Below are 19630 nucleotides of genomic sequence, written 5' to 3'. Positions count from 1 at the left end.
CAATTCTCATGATCGCAGCCGGCACGTGTAATCACCGGCCACCGTTACCTACGAATACACAGGGTGGTAACCTCTAAAGAAGGCCACTCCACATTTAATCAAGAAAACAGGTTAACACAATCAGGAAAACACAAATAGGTTTTTATGGAAGCTAATCAAGCAGGATTCTTAATTGTAAGCGGCGTATATTTAAATAATTAGAATTTAATAAGTAAGCGTATTAAAAATTCTGTGTTAAAAAACTACCACATGCTTGTTAGCAACCATAGTATTATAAAAATAACTCAATCACCGACCATCAATACGTGATTAACGTCACAATTTTTACAACAAAACGTAATAACATAAATTTCCGTCATTTAATATAGCAAAGCAACAAGACCAACACTTAGTGGCTCCGCCACCCTGCTTAACCCATGTTTGGTCCTTCGAGCTGGATCATTTGTATTAATAACACGTGATGTGTGTACAACAGAACGGTGTGTTCCTGGCGCCGGTGATGTCAGTGCCGTTCCTGCTGTTCAGCGGGTTCTTCGTGTCGTTCAACGCCATCCCGCGCTACCTCCGCTGGATCACCTACCTCTCGTATATCCGCTACGGGTTCGAGGGCACAGCACTCGCCACGTACTCCTTCGACAGAGCCAAGCTGCAGTGCCACCAGGTGGGCCCCCACACACACAGACAAACACACACTCGCCTCTCCGACCTACTCCACCAAATGAAGCCTACTAGGATATCTTTATTAATGTAGGTCAGTTATAAACTCTTATGATATGTCAAATCTACCGTCTGTTCGGAGTGCTTTCGAACTGACAAAAAACTCAGCTCTTATTCGTTTGAAATGAGCTTGTAAACGATTACAAAAATAATAATAATATCCCTGAACAATTAACACAACGCCATCTAGCCCCAAGGTGAGCAGAGCTTGTGAAATAGGTACTAGATAAGTGATATTCTTTTTGTAAATACATGCATAATATACAAAGAAAACACCCAGAACATATACAGATTAATTTTTAAATTAAATAACCACTGAAACTCATTGTTTGTATTGTGTTTGGTGCAGGTATACTGTCACTTCAAGAACCCGACGACGACCCTGGAGGAGCTGGACATGCTGGAGGCGGACTTCGCGCTGGACATCGCCGCGCTGTGCCTCATCTTCGTGGTGCTGCGTATATCGGCCTTCCTGTTCCTGCGCTGGAAGCTCAAGTCCACCAGATAGACGCCACACCGGCCGCTCTATTTATATTCATAATGTATCATATAAGACTAAAAACAAAGACAGGTTCTATGTTTTAAGGTTCACGGTAGCGACTGTTTCACACCAAACATATACACTAGCACGACACGCCGGTGTGGGAGGGTCGCGGCCGTGGCGGTAGTTAAATGTCACGTATATTCGCAGTCATTGTGATAGTCGACGCTAATTCGAATAAATAGGATTTACTGCGTCCTTGAATTATAAAATCGCGGCGAGTTGCGGGACGTTGTAATTGAAAACATGACAATTGTAATGAAACTGTAGTCGCTCACTGAAGTGTCGCGATTTACAAGCGACGCCTGTAGATATGTTGTAGTCACAAACTTGTGGACGGACTCCTGACATTGTGTATTGTATGTACATAGCCGTGATCATCGTCGCAGTTAATTCATCATCATCACCCATTCGGAGGTCACACTCGTAATCGTAACAGTGTGGCATCGCTCCGGTTATAATGTTAACCATTCCTGATTACAAACTGTATATGTGATAACTATGTGATATGGTACATTTGCAACGAATTAATTTTCATTAGTGACGGACGATATATTCTGTATTAAGTAATGAAGACGACAGATTTATAAATTATACAATTAAACGAGTGGCCTTACTTTACAATAGAACGTTAACACTGTCTCATATCACTGTATATTGTTAATTTATGTAAAAAAAGAACTGAAACTGGCCAAAATGTCGAACAATGTTATATTGCTAAAAGATCTGATGTATTTATTTAGCGATGGTGCCGCTAGTGGAGTGTTTGGTCACGTGTCTTGCCTCACGGGCTTGCCTTATGTAACGCCACACGCCTCGGACGGCGCGGACGGCCACCGCCGCCGTCCCTGTCATTTGAATTAGACTAATCAGGGATCATGGTAATTTCTATTTGTACTTAGTTATTTTTATTTGTTAGATGAATTTATATGGTCCAATATTGTGGTTAGATGTTAATATATATAGATTTTATGATGTTTTGTAATATTTCATTTTGTAATAAACAGTTTATAAAATTCATATTTGTTTTTTTTTTATTTTGCCGTAAAAAAAGCAATTCATTCCGTCATCGAAACTTTCTAAATAATAATAGTAAATTTATTTTTATATTATATGAAATACAATATACTTATTTCCATTTTGTATTAAAAATCTTTTTTGTTAAAGCACTTTATATTAAAAGTGCTTTTGGACCTTTTTTATATTGGCAAAATTCTTTTTGAATTTTGTTAAAACTTGTGATAATTGAGGATCATGTAACTCTGTAAGATCTATCGCGTGATGGAAACCACAAGTCTCGGAAATAAATTTTTATGATGTCCATGATTCATGTTTTTATAGGCAATATTTATCATTTTCCATCAAAGGAAAGAGACAAGATAGAGGCTATTGCGAGAAATATCGTAAAAATTCTCTGTTAATTAAACAAACGAAACCTTTGAATTATTGATTTACATCTTTATATTTAAAAATACGTGTCTGTGACGTTTGTCCGCGATGAAGAAATAGATAGAAATAATCTTTATTCAAATAAACTTAATGAATCGATTTTTTTAATAGTCAAATTTGATTGGCACATTATGGAATGCAGATGAGTTGATCCAAATGAAGATACCACAAGAAGAATGAGCAAGAAACTTGTGTGCTGCTCTTTTAAATAAAGTATATAAGATATCTTTATTAATATATAGTCCCAGCAATAATATAAAAAAAATTTAGTTAACATTGAAGAAAAATAGATGGCCGATTCTCAGACCTACTCAACGCGCACAAAATTTCGAGAATCTGCTAGTAGTATAGAAAACTGTGACACGAGAATCTTATATATATTAACATTTTTTAATAAACTTGTTAACACATTCATAGTACCGGTTCACTTACGGCAAATGAGGAAAAAATTTGCGACTAAAAATTGAATTTGAGGTATTCAATCTTTAGTCGCAATATTATTGCAAATTATTTTTATATATAAAGAAACTGTCAGCCAAAGCAACGCGTGGCCGATGGTATTAAATAAAAAGTCAAATAAATTCCATTGTTTATTCTGAACCAGCGGTTATAAGTAATTTTGAAATTATTTGGATTGTTTATTTTTATATATTTATATTACAACTAATAATTATAACAAACACTGGAACATATATCACTAACACAATATGTTTTTAACTTTACTTTGATGCGAATTGAATTTAACATTTCATCTAACTTTGGATACATCACACTTATATACTAGCGATACATGTAATATCACATATGATATATATATGTATATAAAGCTCACGCGATTCTCATTATAGTTACAATTGATCATGTTAAGTAGGTACACCTAATTATCTATACACAGGTACAGTTGACAAAAATTTAAACAAACGCTGCAACTTTTGAATGGTCAATTTAATGTACCCGTATTATGGCTACTCGTTGGCCTATCAGATAAGCTATGAGACTGCTCTACTAATGTCCACAAAAAAAAACTTCATATTACACAATAGTATTTTTACAATTATCACATTTTTGTGTATTTACAAAAATTCAAATGATGCTAATAATTACATAGTATAAAACAAAGTCGCTGTCTGTCCGTACCTATGTATGCTTAAATCTTTAAAATTACGCAACGGATTATGAAGCGGTTTTTTAATAGATAGAGTGATTCAAGAGGAAGGTTTATATATATAATACATATATACCCGTGCGAAGCCGGGGCGAGTAACTAGTAATGAATAATTAATTTCAATCTTAAGTTGTGGTTACATAGATAAGTTGTACATATCAGTGAAAATACATTCAAACATACAGGCATAATAGAAGAGAATAAATAATTTATTGAAATAAACTTACATTGAAGCACTTTTGAATAATACACTTGTATTAGTATAGATTTGTTCTGTATTTTCATTTGAGCCCTATGATCTTACTTTATATGCCTTACAGACTAACGTACGTATAAAATAACAATAATTATTATTGTTGTGCTTTTAACAGACTAACGTCGATACATGATTGTATAAAATTTAAATAACAATAATTACAATTGTTAGGAATCAATCCGTGCCTATATTTTTTACCTACTGTAAAACATAAACACATTAAAATACAACTTGTATTATGACAGTGTTAGTAATATAATTATTACAGCGTTGCTTATGTTATTTTTGTCAACTGTATTTTATATACTTATGATATATATTTGCTCTTTATTCTACGTAAGTAGGTACCTTAGTATGCAGCGAACAGGCTACGGCTCTGTCTCTAAATATGTATTCCCTGTACACGGAGTAGGGAGGTCGGGACGAGACGCGGACAGAATTTAACTCAGAATTATATTAAAACTAAATTATGTGAACTCCAACAGAAATTAATTGAAAAATACTTGTTTGTATTTATATTACATGTCACATCCGGACCTCGCTATAAGTAACCTACCATAATTAAATTAAAAATAAAAAAATACTTTTAAATTCTTGGACAACGATAAAATTAGTATTTTTGGTAAATACATTATATAATTAAAACTAATGCTATAAATATGTTATGCTCCCTTATCACTAGTTGAGATCAGCGACACTTGCATCATGTGCGTACTTAAGTACGTGATTAATCACTTACGAGTAAATATTTACATAAAGTGTTTATTCTACAGTTTGTTCACAGTTGCATATTACTGCTACAATGTGATTGATGGCAAGAATGTATGCAACAAAAGTTTAAAATGTTATATAAATTGTTAATTTTGTTATTACTAGAATTCTTTATACAGATCTTTGTTAAATAAGAAACACTGGAAGCCTTATAATATACAATTTAAAATAAAAAACTAGTCTTATATTAAACTTATAAATTATACATTGGAATGTGTACAATTAAATTTAATAAATTAACAAGTGCCTTCGTACGTTCGTTAATTGTAAATAAAGTCATCTAATGTTTGTGGTCATTATCATAATAAATAATATTTAAACAATTAATAATTATATTAAAATAGACAAAACAATATTAATATGTGGAGCCCACACATATATATACATATACACACAAAGCGTATTAAATTTGTTATCTCTTAGGATTATAATTTTTGTCATAAGTTTTATATACTTATTATACAATATTCCTGAACCCTTTCCACTCCAAGCCTTTTTTTCTTTTTATTCCACCACCACGCTAAAATTGCGTTTTTTAACTTTTAGGGGATTTTTCGTATTAGAACAGTGCAAACGGTGACAGTTGTAGAAATCAGCGCTGATGTCACGTTTCGTAGTAAGTGTGAGATGGCTCCATCAAAAATTTTGGTAAATAATCCTACGTTTTTTAAAATTGTCCGCAATAAGAGTCTAGTGGCACTCGACAGTGGAGCTGGTGGAACAAAATCAATGTCGAGTGACACTCGACATTGGAGTGGAAAGGGTTTATATAAACAGATATTTTAGACATTCATCTGCATCATACGATGGATAGATAGAAAGATACTGTTATTGAATAAGACGCCATATCACTTCTGACTGAAATCTCACTGGTTTTCAATCTTAGCAAGAACCACACACAAAGATATCAGATTACAGTGTTTTTTTAATATCTATATACGTTATTTATACCTGTATGAGTACTTACATCTTGTGTACTTACATTATAGATACAAATTGTATTGTTACTTAACTGCGAAATTGCAGCGTTTGGTATATAGTAGGGGTGGCCAACAGGTTGATCGCGATCGACCGGTCCATCGCGACTGTTAGTCCAGTAGATCGTGGCAAGGTTAAAAATATAAATGCGTAGACCAGACTAAAAAACGTTGGCAATTTCCAACTACAAACCTGATTATGCTAAACCAGTGGAAGATGCTCAGACGCAACTCACACTAATATAAACGAAAATAAGTACTAGTTACTAAGAAAAATTTCACATTGATGTTTTCTCTCTTCATAAAATAAAAAAATACTACGTGATTGTATACTGAACTATGCTGTTTTATTAAGTGAAACATTTCAATAAGTATGTAATTAGTAGGTCGGATATGGTTTCAATAGTAAACAGGAGATCTTGAGTCTAATCAAGTGGGATGGCCACCCCTGGTATATAGGTACAAATTATAATACTAGAAGCACCCGAAGCGAACTGTGCTAACTAAACTAAAATTATATATAATATAGGTACTGGCTGTACACATTTATTATAGAATTTTAATATATCATATCATAAATTACGCATCTACTTTTGTAGCGCAAGTGATATAGCGTCATTTTCGTAGACACTGATAAGTCTACCAAAAATGTAGCGAGCCCTGTTTTCTGTCGTCCTAATTTTTTTTATATAATATGCACTACATTTACTATAAAATACTGTCTTAGCACAAATGTCAAACTTTTTTCTCTATATATTTTTTTCATAGTGCGTATATTAATATGACGTGGAGTGGCCTACAGCAGCCGCACGAGCAGCATCCCGAGGGCGGCCCCGGCCGTGAGCCCCACACTCAGCATGGTGGCGATCACAGAGGACGCCTTCTCCCGCTCGTGCGCCTCCACCTCCCTGTTAACCAGAACACACACGAACCCCTCACTCACACTCGCCTATTCATCCTGAGCCACATCATCGACGCAGTAATGAGAGGCGAATTCTCTAAAACGGACAGTGTCCAGCGGTAGGACCAACATGCTGAACTTTGTAAATAATATGAGAAATTTGTATTTTATAAAGTCACTTTAAAATAACTGGTCTACTTTATAATAGACAGTCTACTTGTCAGCGAGTGGCAATGTATACAACTGCACGCTGTGTTCGAGATATGCCGAAACTAAGATTCGAATAAGTAATAAAAGGTATATGTATAATTGTATATATATAATATAAAATTAAAATTTCACCTCATATATTTTTGTTACTGTTGTTGTTGACTGAATAAAAAGTACGCATGGCGTTCTTCATTGATAAATTGCAAACTGAATTAGTGAAATGTTATATAAAATATTAAAATGTTGACGCTGCATATAATGTACGATGCTAGCTCGTATAATATGTACCGGGCGCGAAAGAGGACATCACTGGAGATACAACATGATTACTATTTATTTGACATATTTCACCTTTAAAACCAGACTATATGTATGATCAGTGGCCATACTATTACTACTGTGATATCACCTTCTCTGCGCTATTACTGACGTCCTCGGTGGTCTAGTGGTTTAGCACACTGCCTTACTTCCGATGGTCGTGGGTTCGATTTTCTCGCACGGCACAAACATTTGGATTCATGAGTAATAATAATAATAAACTATTACATTTTTGTTAAATAATCATCATACAGAGAATTTACTAGTCGTATCTATATTAGGCTGAGCCTTTATTATAGATAATGTTAACTTCCAGCAACAAAAAAAATAAGGTAAAAATTAAAATGTTGCAACGGCGCGGGTAGTTTGTATCGGGCTGAGTGATTTCTATGTATAATATTTGTATCAGTTATCTAGTACCCATAACACAAGCTTTAGCTAGCTTAATTTGGGTCTAGATGGCGCTGTGTGAATTGTCCTGAGATTATTATTATTATTACTGTTGTTTGTTTCTATAAAAATCTCTATAGATACCAGTACCTTCGGTGTCGAGTTATGAATGTATATATATAAATAGAAATAATCTTTATTTATTCAAATAAACTCAATACAAGCACTTTTGAATAGTCATAATTTTGATTCTACCACTCATTCAGAATGCTGATTCATCACAAGAAGAATGAGCAAGACACTTGTTTGATGCTCTTTTGAACAGACTTTATTTTATATATATAATTACAGTATAACAAGTAAGAGACATGTGACAATCAATACAAAAACCGCTACGCACTCATTATTACTGCAATCAGATAATATAAAAAAGCAAATCAATGAGAATCGACAGAACTGGGTAGCATAACATCGAACACATGTCGTCGCGTCGACTAATTAATATAATAATAATTAAGATAGCAATTTAAATTTAATTATAATCGTAACTAGAACTCGGCCTGCAGCGAGGGGTTATCTCTGTTGCAGCTGTTTGTATGACATAACACAAGACTGCATGTAAAACGAGTGCCAACAGTTTTAGGCAGTATGTATTAATTGTAATTAAAGTTATTGTTTTCAAATATAATTCATTAATCTGATTTAATTAAATAATTATTAAACTAACTAATCATTATTGAAATAATCATGATCTTTAGTCATTAATTGATTAAATTCATAGGATTTCTTTGATATCAATTCAAGCTCCGAAACAGAATCCTTGAAAGGAGCTGTTCAATTCTTTCGTGGATTTCAGGATACTTATGTTGTAACATGTCAACGGTAGGTTTATATTTTGACGTCGATTGTGACTGTACTTGTATTATAATTTTACTCGTGTCTACCAATTCGTATTGTATTCTTTAATAATATTTTTGTCCAATAATTTACACTATCATTCAGTCATCAGGTGATTTTTAATTCAAACTTGGGAGGATAGAGTGACCACCAGTATATGCTATTGCAAAAGCAAATAGTCTAATCAGTGTTCGTAACTAGAGGAACTACTCGTTAATCATATTTTTTGATTATGACTTTCAATCGTTGATCAAATAAAGTTTGTCGCGGACTGACCTGGTGGAGTTGATCATGATGATATTGGTGAGGTATCCGTTGGAGAAGGCGAACACGATCATGATGATGATGTACTGCCAGTCCCAGGGGAACAGCACGGGCAGGTGTCGGCGCGGCTGCGCGTTGCACACCATCAACATCGCCACGCCCGCCACCCTCGCCACGCTCGCCACGGCTGACACCCACGCCCGAGACGGCTGCTCCACCACAACAATACATCACTTTACAAACAACTTAGCTACAGTTGATTCAACTCCAACACTTCTGTAACACTACTGCTGTTGTATGGCGCACGAGTTGAGTATTGAGACACCCAGCGGGAAAATAAATGAAAGATCAGATTGAATCCATACTCCAATTATCACTACACTAGCTGACCCGCGCAAATTCTTCACGCATGCATCAGACTTACTTAACGTTTATTGTTATATTTCGGTCAATTTACATAATATCATTTTAAACTACATCCTATGTGTAATTCTAATATACAAGCTATATAACTGTAAGGTTTCATCAAAATTCGTTTAGTAGTTTTTGAGTGACAAGGTAACAAACATCCATCTATCCGTCCATACTCACAAACTTTTGTATTTATAATATTAGTAAGTTTTACTATGACTATTTTTTTTAATAAATACAACAATGGAATGCGATTAAGGAACTTCACATAGTGCTGATGTGGGTGTGCGTTGGTGTACCTTTAGAAGGAAGCCAGCGACCAGGCGGCCGGAGTAGTCGCCGCAGTTGAAGATCAAGTAGTTCACCACCGGCACGAAGAATATGTCTGCGGACATTTCACAATATACACATAACACCACAGCACCTCCATAAGAGCAGATACAGATCACCGATTTAGAATGACATTTCGTTGTATTCATACAAAACCTTTGTGTCTACTAATATAGTTATAAAGTAATAATATAGTTCTAATAACAGACAGACATACATCACCGAATACAATGTAAACGGTCGACAAAATACCAAATTTTTGATAATTTATATTTCTAACAATATCGGTAACGAGAGCAATATTTAAAACGATGATATACGTATGAAATAATGGTGAATGATCAATTCATCACATCATTCAGTACATGCGCCACACGCGTTGACGATGACGTTGGGAATCTATTGGTATTATCATTATCAGATTTACAGATAGCAGATAGATTCATATCTATCCTCATAAGACAAAGACACATGCAGGCTGCTGCCACTGTCATGATTGTCAGGTAGCTTCGGAATAGGTTTCATAACGGGTGTTGCTTTATAAACAATCATGTGTTTAAAAAAAATATTAATCATTACATAGTATAAAACAAAGTCGCTGTCGTTGTCTGTCCCTATGTATGCTTAAATCTTTAAAGCTACGCAACGGATTTTGAAGCGGTTTCTTTCAATAGATAGTGATTCGAGAGGAAGGTTTATATGTATAACACATGTACACGCTACCCACCCCGGGCGAAGCCGGGGTGGGTAGCTAGCTGGCTAGTTAATATATTATACGTATTGTTATCTTCAAAGACAGGAACAGTAAACTTTATAATTTAAAAAGGTATCTAAAGCAATTTAATAATTAAACGTTGTTGTAAGCAGTTACCAGACCTCAGGTGTTTTTACAGACGGTTTTGTTATCAGTTAAATGAATATACATGTCGGTTAAAAATATACTGAGAACAATTGAAGCGATTGTAAGAAATAAAACAACAATATATTACGTGCGGCCGCTTTACGCTAAATGTTAAGTTTACCGAACAGCAACAACTACTGATAAATGATACGGTTTACAGAAAACCATGTGATAGAATTACATTTTTCATCATCGTTGCTTAATTGATCTACTCGTTCAGAAACGTTCATGAAATAGGATAATAACCTTATAATTTATAATAGTATATACTTTTGGATCATTCACACAACGTCATTTAGTCTTTTGCTAAGCAGATTTTGTGTTATGGGTACTATACAAGGGGTATAAATATACACTTTTTTTACAAATATAATACGCATAGACAACAGCCAAACCGAAACAAACAATCGCAGGTATCAATACAAATATCTGTACCGTGCGAGGAATCGAACCCGCAACGACAGGAAGCAATACGGTGTGCGAAACCGCTCGTGTAGTGTATGTGGGGTAATAGGGTAATGTCAGCTCACTGTTCCAGTCTGTGCCGGCGGTGGTGGGGTGGGACTCGACCAGCACGGTGACGGCCGGGTACACCGCCATCGTCACCGCGAACACGCTGAACATGCTGAACGCGTACACCCATATCTTCTTCATCACCGAGGTCAGGGAGGCGTCCCGGTGGCGGTTGCTGACGCCGCTGCTGCCGTGCAGCACGTGGTGCGTGAAGAAGTCCACGCGGTGCAGCGCCAGGTAGGACAGCAGCGAGGTGGCCACCACCACGTCCGCGATGATGAAGTACACCAGCGCGCTGTGCAGCGGCGAGACCTTGAAGGCGAGCGACACGATCTGCGCCACCGCCGCCATGATGCCGCCCAGCGACTGCCCGCTCACCACCGCGCCCATGTACTCCTTAGAGAACTTGCTCGCCACGCCGATCAGACCGCCGATGAACACCGCGCTCGCCGCTGACGACACAAACACAAACACAGCCTCCTCAATATCTAGTCTATTGCTGATCATTTGTCTATTAGCAAATAACAAGAACGTAATTGTTAATAATGTGGACTGATAATCTTATTGCTAGTAATGCACCATGTTAGGTTAATCTGCACGCGTTTCCTCTGGAAACCATCGTGATAAATTCTTGGTGAATTTGTCACGATGGGCTAACTGACCTGACCTCATGCTCATCTTATCATCCTCCACTGGTGCCCCGCCAGCGTAAACCGTTAGCGCAGGGGAGCGTACGGGAGCATTGCATCAACCCTTGAAAAAAAAATATCACAAAATATAATTGTGATTCCTGCGACACAAGCCTTGAGCCTAGTGCAGGGATTGCTGTTAAATATTTTGATGTACAATCATTGATGTACAAATAAATAAATGAATAAACATAAATAAATGTATAAACATTGTATACCTATAGAATGTTTATTCACGTAGGTATAGTAGCGTGTGTTACTTCACTATACTCGTATGTATCCTGTATCTATTACATTAGGTATATTAGTTGGTATCGCGTTACTTCACAATGAATAATTAAATGATCTTTGTCCCCGAGCCTTTTAAATTATATTACAAAACACTGACTAATAAGTTCAACTAACTCACGCATTTATGGAACGAGCAGCCGATACATGCTCTCAAATGTCTGTGCAGATGTTACACACACGTGACTCAATTATATGTTATGGATAATAAATAACATATAACTGCATGACTATGTTTTTTATGGATGATAATGAAATGGTGCACCCGCCTGCGCTAACGGTTTACACTGGCGGGGCACCAGTGGAGGATGATAAGATGAGCATGAGGTCAGATCAGCTAGTCCACCGTGAGAAATTCACCAAGAATTTATCATGGGTTTGAAGGGAAACCTTGTGGAGGTACAATGATAGCAATAAGGTCATCAGTTCACATTACTAAGAATTCCACTTCCTTCTGACTATATTGTAGAACCACTGCTCTACCAAGTTTTAAATGGCTGTATTTAGAAATACATACTATTTTTAAATCAATTGTAGTAGCATAAGTTTAACATACATAAATAATATTATAAGTTTCTGCAATACTCATTAAGTTGATTGTAATTATTGTGTAGGTACACTCATGTCTAGTCCATTCCAATTGTGTTCATCTAGACGGCTGCAATTATAGGTATACCTACTAAATATTGGAGATTATGATAACACCATGCGATAACATATACTTTGTTATATATTTGTAATAATATCAAAGTAATGTTTGTTTTAATCAACCAAGTTTGCATATAAGTACCTATATTAGGGTGTCAAGCCAAAATTTAAAAAACCAGGACTAACCAGTTTAAAAACAGAACGCACTAATAGTGTTGCAGTAGTTATATTAATATATAGTAACATTCAAGTAATTAATATAATCAGCTTTTTAATAAAAATAATAAAAGTATTTGATAAAATATATGTATGTATTTACAAAAAGACTTAGTATTTATATCAGACGTTTGTATATAGTATAACACAGGGCCCTCTGCTTACCATGGGGCTAGATGGCGTGTAAAATTATACTGTTGACAATCAGTAATTAAGAGGCGTGCGTATTTTAAAAACCCAGGACGCTGACTAATAACTATTCAGGACTTCGCAGGACACTTCAAAAACTAAAACGTGTCCTGGGAAAACAGGACGGTGGGCTACTCTAGCCTACATATAATACATATGTTACGGAAAATGTTTCCCAACTCTGAATCGGTTTAAACGATATGATGACTATCATGCTAAGTTAGTTAGTAACAGAAATTGTTTTTTCGTAATTAAATATATTCTAGAAACTTTATTGAGTCTCGGTTCACGGAACAGTCTGGTTCGATTCCTCGCACGTTGAAAACATTTGTATTCATGAGTATGATTGTTGTATCGTTGTAAACATGTTGTTTCTATATATGATTGTTGTATCGGTCTGGGTGTTTTCTATATATATGTATGTATTTACAAAAAAGACTTAGTATTTATATCAGTTGTCTAGTACCCATAACACAGTTCTGCTTACCATGGGGCTAGATGGCGTTGTGTTAATTGTCAATTTATTTATTCATAATGTAATGGAGTGATTATGCACTATTACAATATATACAATAAGATACCCATTACACTACATCAGGGTTGCCAACCTTAAGATAATTTTTTTAACATTTTAGACATTTTTTATATTCTAAATATCATTTCAGTGGGGACTGGGGGCCCTCTGTATCCTCGGGGCCCTGGGCTGCAGCCCAAAATGCCCTTAGGTAGATCCGCTCCTGATAATATTATCCTATAATAGTCTTTTACCTATTAGATGCCCTGGAGACAATATTGGCCGCTATGACCATAGTAATGAAGCATTATTGTGTTAGAATAGGTAAAGTCATTTTTGAACATGACTCTTTAGATGTATATAGGGATGCCCTACCTTCAAAATAAACCGGGCAAAAATAATTTTAAAAATTCGTTATGTGATGAGAGGTTTAAGTTCTTGCTAGACATTTATAAAAAAATTAACAAAAACGAATAAATTGACCATAGTCGGTAAGCATTTGTTAAGACTGATTTTCAGGCGAGAGTAGAGTAGCTATCAGTTATCGTTTGGTAATGGAGCAGGGACAAAACAAGACTAGGGGCCCCAATTCATAGCGGGGCCCTGGGCACGTGCCCAGTGTGCCCAGTGGGGAAGAGGGGCCTGCCTATTATAATCTACAGCGCAATAGGGACGAAATTCTACACGGGCTAGTAAGTAAGTACTACTAATTAGGCCCACTGGCTGTGTTATCATAATTGATGTTTTGATAAATGACTACATTGTCCATATCACACGAAACGCAAGTAATGATAGATAACAGACACATCCTCTATCTGGTCTATGATAATGGCGCTGTTTAAAAGTTGGCACCCGCAGTAGATACGAAAATGTGAAAGTAATAACAAAATATATATATCATTACGTATAAAACAAAGTCGCGGCCGCTGTCTGCCCGTCCCTATGTATGCTTAAATATTTAAAACTACGCAATAGATTTTGAAACGGTTTTTTTAAATAGATAGAGTGATTCTAGAGGAAGGTTTATTTGTATAATACAATTGTACACCCGTGTAAAGCCGGGGCAAGTAGCTAGTAATAAATAAGAATAAGTAACAAGTACTATTTCTTCCAACTTGCTTTTATTCTTACTTTAAAAAAAATATATATTGTAGAGATGGATAATTTCTGGTGAATTTATATTTTTCAGGACAATTAACACAGCGCCATCTCGTTCTAAGTTAACTAAAGCTTGTGTTATGAGTACTAGATAATTGATACAAATACGTAGACATATATTTTTTTATACAAATGAATCCAAGTGTTTGTGTCGTACGAGGAATCGAACCCGCGACCCGCGATCAAGTGCACTGCTTCACTTGCTTCTATTAATAAACTATATATAAATGTAATAAGTTACATGCTAGGGGTAATAATTATGTTACTATAAACGATTCCTGATTCCTGCAACAAATGACTTACCAGTCATTATCACAACAGTCACAATGGTAACAATGAAGAATCCATTCTGCCAGTCGTCTGTGTCCACCTGCACCAGGGCCGTGGTCACCAGGAACGATAACATGATCACTATGAGTGACCCTTGTAGTCTACTCTTTATTGATACTCTGCAAACAAATTTATTGTTAGAAAAAGTAAGTCTGTCTAAAGATAACAGTGTGGTCACATCTAGTGAGTGTGGTGCAACTGTTCAGTTTTGATAAAAAGCATTATTGATGCTTATAATTTTGTTATTGCCAAACATGTTCAATGTTTGCCAATAAACTTATTATACTAAAATAAACATAAAATTATAAACATGTTAAAGCTATGTCCTATTGATACACAATGAGCAGTTTGTATTCATAGAAAATATTAAAAATGTATTGCTGAACAACGACTTATTAAAAAAGCAACACACTAGTTTCTATCTAGTTAGTTTCTGATAAGTTTGCATTCTGAACAAGTAGTAGAATTATATATGGATGTTTGTTACTTTTTCACATAAAACTTCTGAAGGGATTTTAATGAAACTTCACAGTAATATAGCTGTTACATCATAATAACATAGGCTATAAATTGCATGCGGGTGAAACCATATTACAGCTAGTAAAAAATATATTACTGTTCAATTGCTTATCTTAAGTTTATATAAACGAGAATTATTTCTATGTCTATATCTATAATAACCATGTCTAAAGTCTAGAATCTATGGATGAATCACTATGGATTTTCAATTATAAGTTGCAGGAAGAAAATCCATAGTGCCATAATTAATTTTATATTGTATGATGTGTAAACAAATGTATCAATCATATATGCTTACAAATGTCCATAGAGTGAATTTAATACTAGGAAGATCAAGTTGGGAATGGCTGTGGCCACATTGAGGTATGATGTGAACTCCGCTTGGAACTGTGTCTTCCTCACTAGCATTGTAAGGTTGCTCGGATTCACATCTCGAAATTTATACATCCAGTACTGAAACAATATTATATGATATTACAAAAGTAAGCATTAAATATCTTTTTATATAATATAAGACAATTAAACATACAGGGGACTATAGATAAATATTGATGTTGATATTTTTGTACATTGAGACATTGTATGAACTTTATGGCTCATAAATTTAAATTCAAAAATCATTTATTCATGTAGGATATTTTAGCAACTTATGAAAATCAAATTTTTATATTATTATTTTTCCCTACCATCCAATTCAGTATATAGATCCAATTAAGAATAATTGGCAAGAAACTGAATTAAATTACTTTTTAAAAGCCAGTTATTTACAATGTATATTTATATAGGTGTCCAAGTGCAGTCAAAACCATTAAGAAACTTAAATGGAAGTGGACAGGACGTGCAATAAGAAGTAAGAAAGAGAAATGGACTAAGGTTGTTATAGATTGGTATCCAAGAGAACAAAAAAGAAAAAGATGACAGAAAAAGAGCTGGGAGGATGATATAAGGGCAGTGGCTGGACCAACATGGAGAAGGCATTGGACAGAGGATCCTGGAGTCTTTTGGAGGAGGCCTATGTCTTGGGACAAGCTGATGATTGTCAGCACAAGGGCTATAAATAAATAAAAATAAATAATAGGTGTCCATGTCTAACATTCAATGAAAATCCTATGCATGAACAACTATGGCAATAGTTGGCACACTCATCATTCAAGTAATTGTTTAGTGAGTAATAAATAGGCTTTGCTCAGTAATTATGATTTAACAGTTGTTCTTAAAAAATTAAGTAAAAAAAGTTGAATGAAACAAAAATCTTCAAGAATCATTTTATATTAATAATTATTTGTTATATGACTGACTGAATGAGATGAAGACACCCAATATGACTGTCTACAAGATACTCAGTATTCATTTCTATTCAAATATATGACAAATTATGTTAATTTATTAATGTATTAATTCTATGCTATAAATATATCACTGCGTTGAATTTAAGAATTGTTGACGTCCATAAAAATTTTTACTCAATAATAAATAATATCCAACCTAAATAATAGCACAAATAAATATTAAACTTAAAAATGTAAAGTAAGAATGAAATAATTTAAACAAGCAACACTCAAAGTTCTTGCTCTCTCTGTTCTTCTTATGATGGTCTCATCATAAGAAGAAAGAGCAATGAGCACAAGCTTTCCAAATGAGTGGTAGATTAAAAAAATGTGATGATTATTCAAAAGTGCTTCAATGTAAGTTTATTTGAATAAATAATTTTCTATTCTTTTCTATTATCTAAATATTATATATTTAGATATCTTAATTTAGTATTTAATATTATCATATTTATTACTTGGTCATTATTACATTCTCATTTATTCAAAAACTTATCTCTGTAGATGAATATTTGTGAATAAATTATTTAGTACATAAATTCTAAGTTTGTTTTTCTAATTTACTTTATTTTATAATAAAGTGGACATTTTATTAGTATATTATGAAAGAGTTTTTCTGACTGATAATATTCATTGTGTGTATCGATTATTAGTGTAGCACATAACTTACATCGTTAGCAGTTATTAAAAAGTTCCAAGGTACGAGAGAAGAGACACCAAATAAATAGAATAGAATGTACACGATCCAATATCGGTCGCGGGGCTGCTCCCGGCAGTCCAGCACCTTCGTACTACACGAGTCGGTCACTAGCTCTCTTTCCTCGGAGTCATCCAAGATTTCTTCTTCATTTTCTATTGTTTCAATAGCGTCGTTGTTCAGGGAACCAGTTGGATCCATCGTTACAACTTCCAGCAGTGAGAGGCCTTGTATTTATACACTAGTAATATCTTGTTGAACACACTCTACGTTGGCTATATTACTATCACAACTAAACTGTGTAGTTTATCATAATGAAATTGAACAACTGTTTTTGTTTTCTTTTTTATTAAATTCGTAATTATTTGTAAACTTTCAGTTTTTGTCTTGGTAATTATCTTGTCTTGTCAGAAGTATGTCAGTGTCAACTGTCAGTGTGACACTAGCGTAGTGATTACTTGCTCAATGAGTGATTCACATAATATCCTTGAGAAATCCACAACTAATAAAAGATAGATAGATAGATAAATATATCGTTTAAAATGGATCGGCCTATTTATTCATTTATATACCTATATTTTTTCTATTTCGCCTACTCTAACTTATACACTGACAATATGATACATTTAAAATTTATGATATAAAAGCGTGAAGTTGTTCAAGTAGACCATCGTGATGAATTAACCACGATGTTTTAAAAGAAGAACAGCGCGTAGGTTGATTTAAAAACACCACATTGTTAGTAAAGGGGAGGTTAATAAATATAGACTAATAATAAATATATAGACTATAAATACAGATAACATTATTACATACTATAATTAACAACCCCTTCAGCACATTAACATATCTATGTGGTTTATGGGACTGCGTTTTACTGCAACATATCCATAGAGACATCATAGGCACAGTACCTCGACATAATAGGGGGAAAGGAATTGTTAGTAATGTGGACTCATGACCCCATTACTAGCAATGTACCATGTCAGGTTGACCTCCACGCGGTCCCCCCTGGAAACCATTGTAATAAATTCCCGGAGAATTTATCACGATGGGCAAACTGACCTGACTTTATGTTCATCTTATCATCCTCCCCCGGTGCCCCGCCAGCGTAAACCGTTAACGTAGGCGGGTGCATCATTCCATTATCATACACATAAAAAAAAACCTCGACATAATTATAAACAGACTCATAATTCACACTATATAGATTTGGTTTGATAGTCATAGTTCCCTCCGAAAGATGTTCCATGTCAATGTTGTATCCGTAAGGCAGGAGTTGGCTTTCAGCCGCTCCATACATACCTCCGGAGGAGAGTGCTCCCTGCACTTGCACACATTCCGTCTTTAAGGGTACACCAAAACCAACCATAAACAATAAAACACATGTATGTATAAAATAAATTTCTCGTTTTTTTATATGTTCTGATATTAAAAAGAAAAGAAGTTATTACATGTTAGGAGTAAGTATAAAGAAATAAATTTATTATTTTCATAACTTATACAAATAAAGCTAAGTATAATAAAAGATATAAAATACATTAAGTGATGTAAAATAGTCTACTTAAAAGAAAATAATAAAAAATAATAAATGTTTAGAAATGTGTCCAAAAGTAAAATATTTGGACGTAGAGGGCAGCAACAGCTACGTATTTGTATATGATTATACGTATATATTCATTCACAGAACAAATATTTCATATTTAATTAAATTATTCTCTACTTATTGTATAATAGGGACGGACAACATAACTTAAAATTAAATTATTGCAACAAGAATCATTGCACAAATAGTCATCGTATTGATTCGTCAAGTTCGAAGTATCCCGCCCGCCATCCGTGTACAGTTCTACATGTACAGTATGTATGTAACAGAAGGCCACTGCAGTCAGGCTTTTCACAGCTCTGTTATTAACAATAAGTCTTCAGCATATACAATTTATTTCAAATACTGAGATCGTACGTTCTGTCTTTACATGTATTTTACAATATATCTAATATATTTTTGTTAAAATATTTTCCTAAATAAAGTATATGTATACG

At 34.6% G+C, this 19630-nt stretch overlaps 2 protein-coding genes across 3 annotated transcripts in view; one reads left to right on the top strand and one right to left on the bottom strand.

Annotated features, from left to right (window-relative positions):
• The window catches only part of LOC131846209 (ATP-binding cassette subfamily G member 4-like), a 61057-nt gene extending 59522 nt beyond the window's left edge, over nucleotides 1-1535 (top strand). For both annotated transcript variants that reach the window (XM_059195458.1, XM_059195457.1), the window contains 2 exons: nucleotides 476-661; nucleotides 1067-1535. In XM_059195458.1, the coding sequence (XP_059051441.1) occupies nucleotides 476-661; nucleotides 1067-1225 (345 nt within the window). In that variant the 3' untranslated portion in view covers nucleotides 1226-1535. The remainder of the gene's footprint in view (nucleotides 1-475; nucleotides 662-1066) is intronic.
• Nucleotides 1536-4285: 2750 nt separating this feature from the next.
• Nucleotides 4286-17966, bottom strand: LOC131846186 (equilibrative nucleoside transporter 1). Its single transcript, XM_059195428.1, has 7 exons — nucleotides 17561-17966; nucleotides 15861-16015; nucleotides 15017-15162; nucleotides 11029-11463; nucleotides 9567-9652; nucleotides 8869-9065; nucleotides 4286-6784 (listed from the first exon to the last, which is right to left on the bottom strand). Exons 1-7 carry the CDS (start codon nucleotides 17786-17788, stop codon nucleotides 6673-6675), a joined length of 1359 nt encoding a protein of 452 aa, XP_059051411.1. The 5' UTR covers nucleotides 17789-17966; the 3' UTR covers nucleotides 4286-6672.
• Between the last annotated feature and the right edge of the window lie 1664 nt (nucleotides 17967-19630).

This window comes from Achroia grisella, unplaced genomic scaffold, assembly GCF_030625045.1.
Source record: "Achroia grisella isolate CSIRO2021 unplaced genomic scaffold, CSIRO_AGI_Agris_v1 utg504, whole genome shotgun sequence".
Taxonomy (NCBI): domain Eukaryota; kingdom Metazoa; phylum Arthropoda; class Insecta; order Lepidoptera; family Pyralidae; genus Achroia; species Achroia grisella.
Note: the sequence above shows the minus strand (reverse complement) of the source record. Positions and strands in the feature narration are given on the sequence as shown.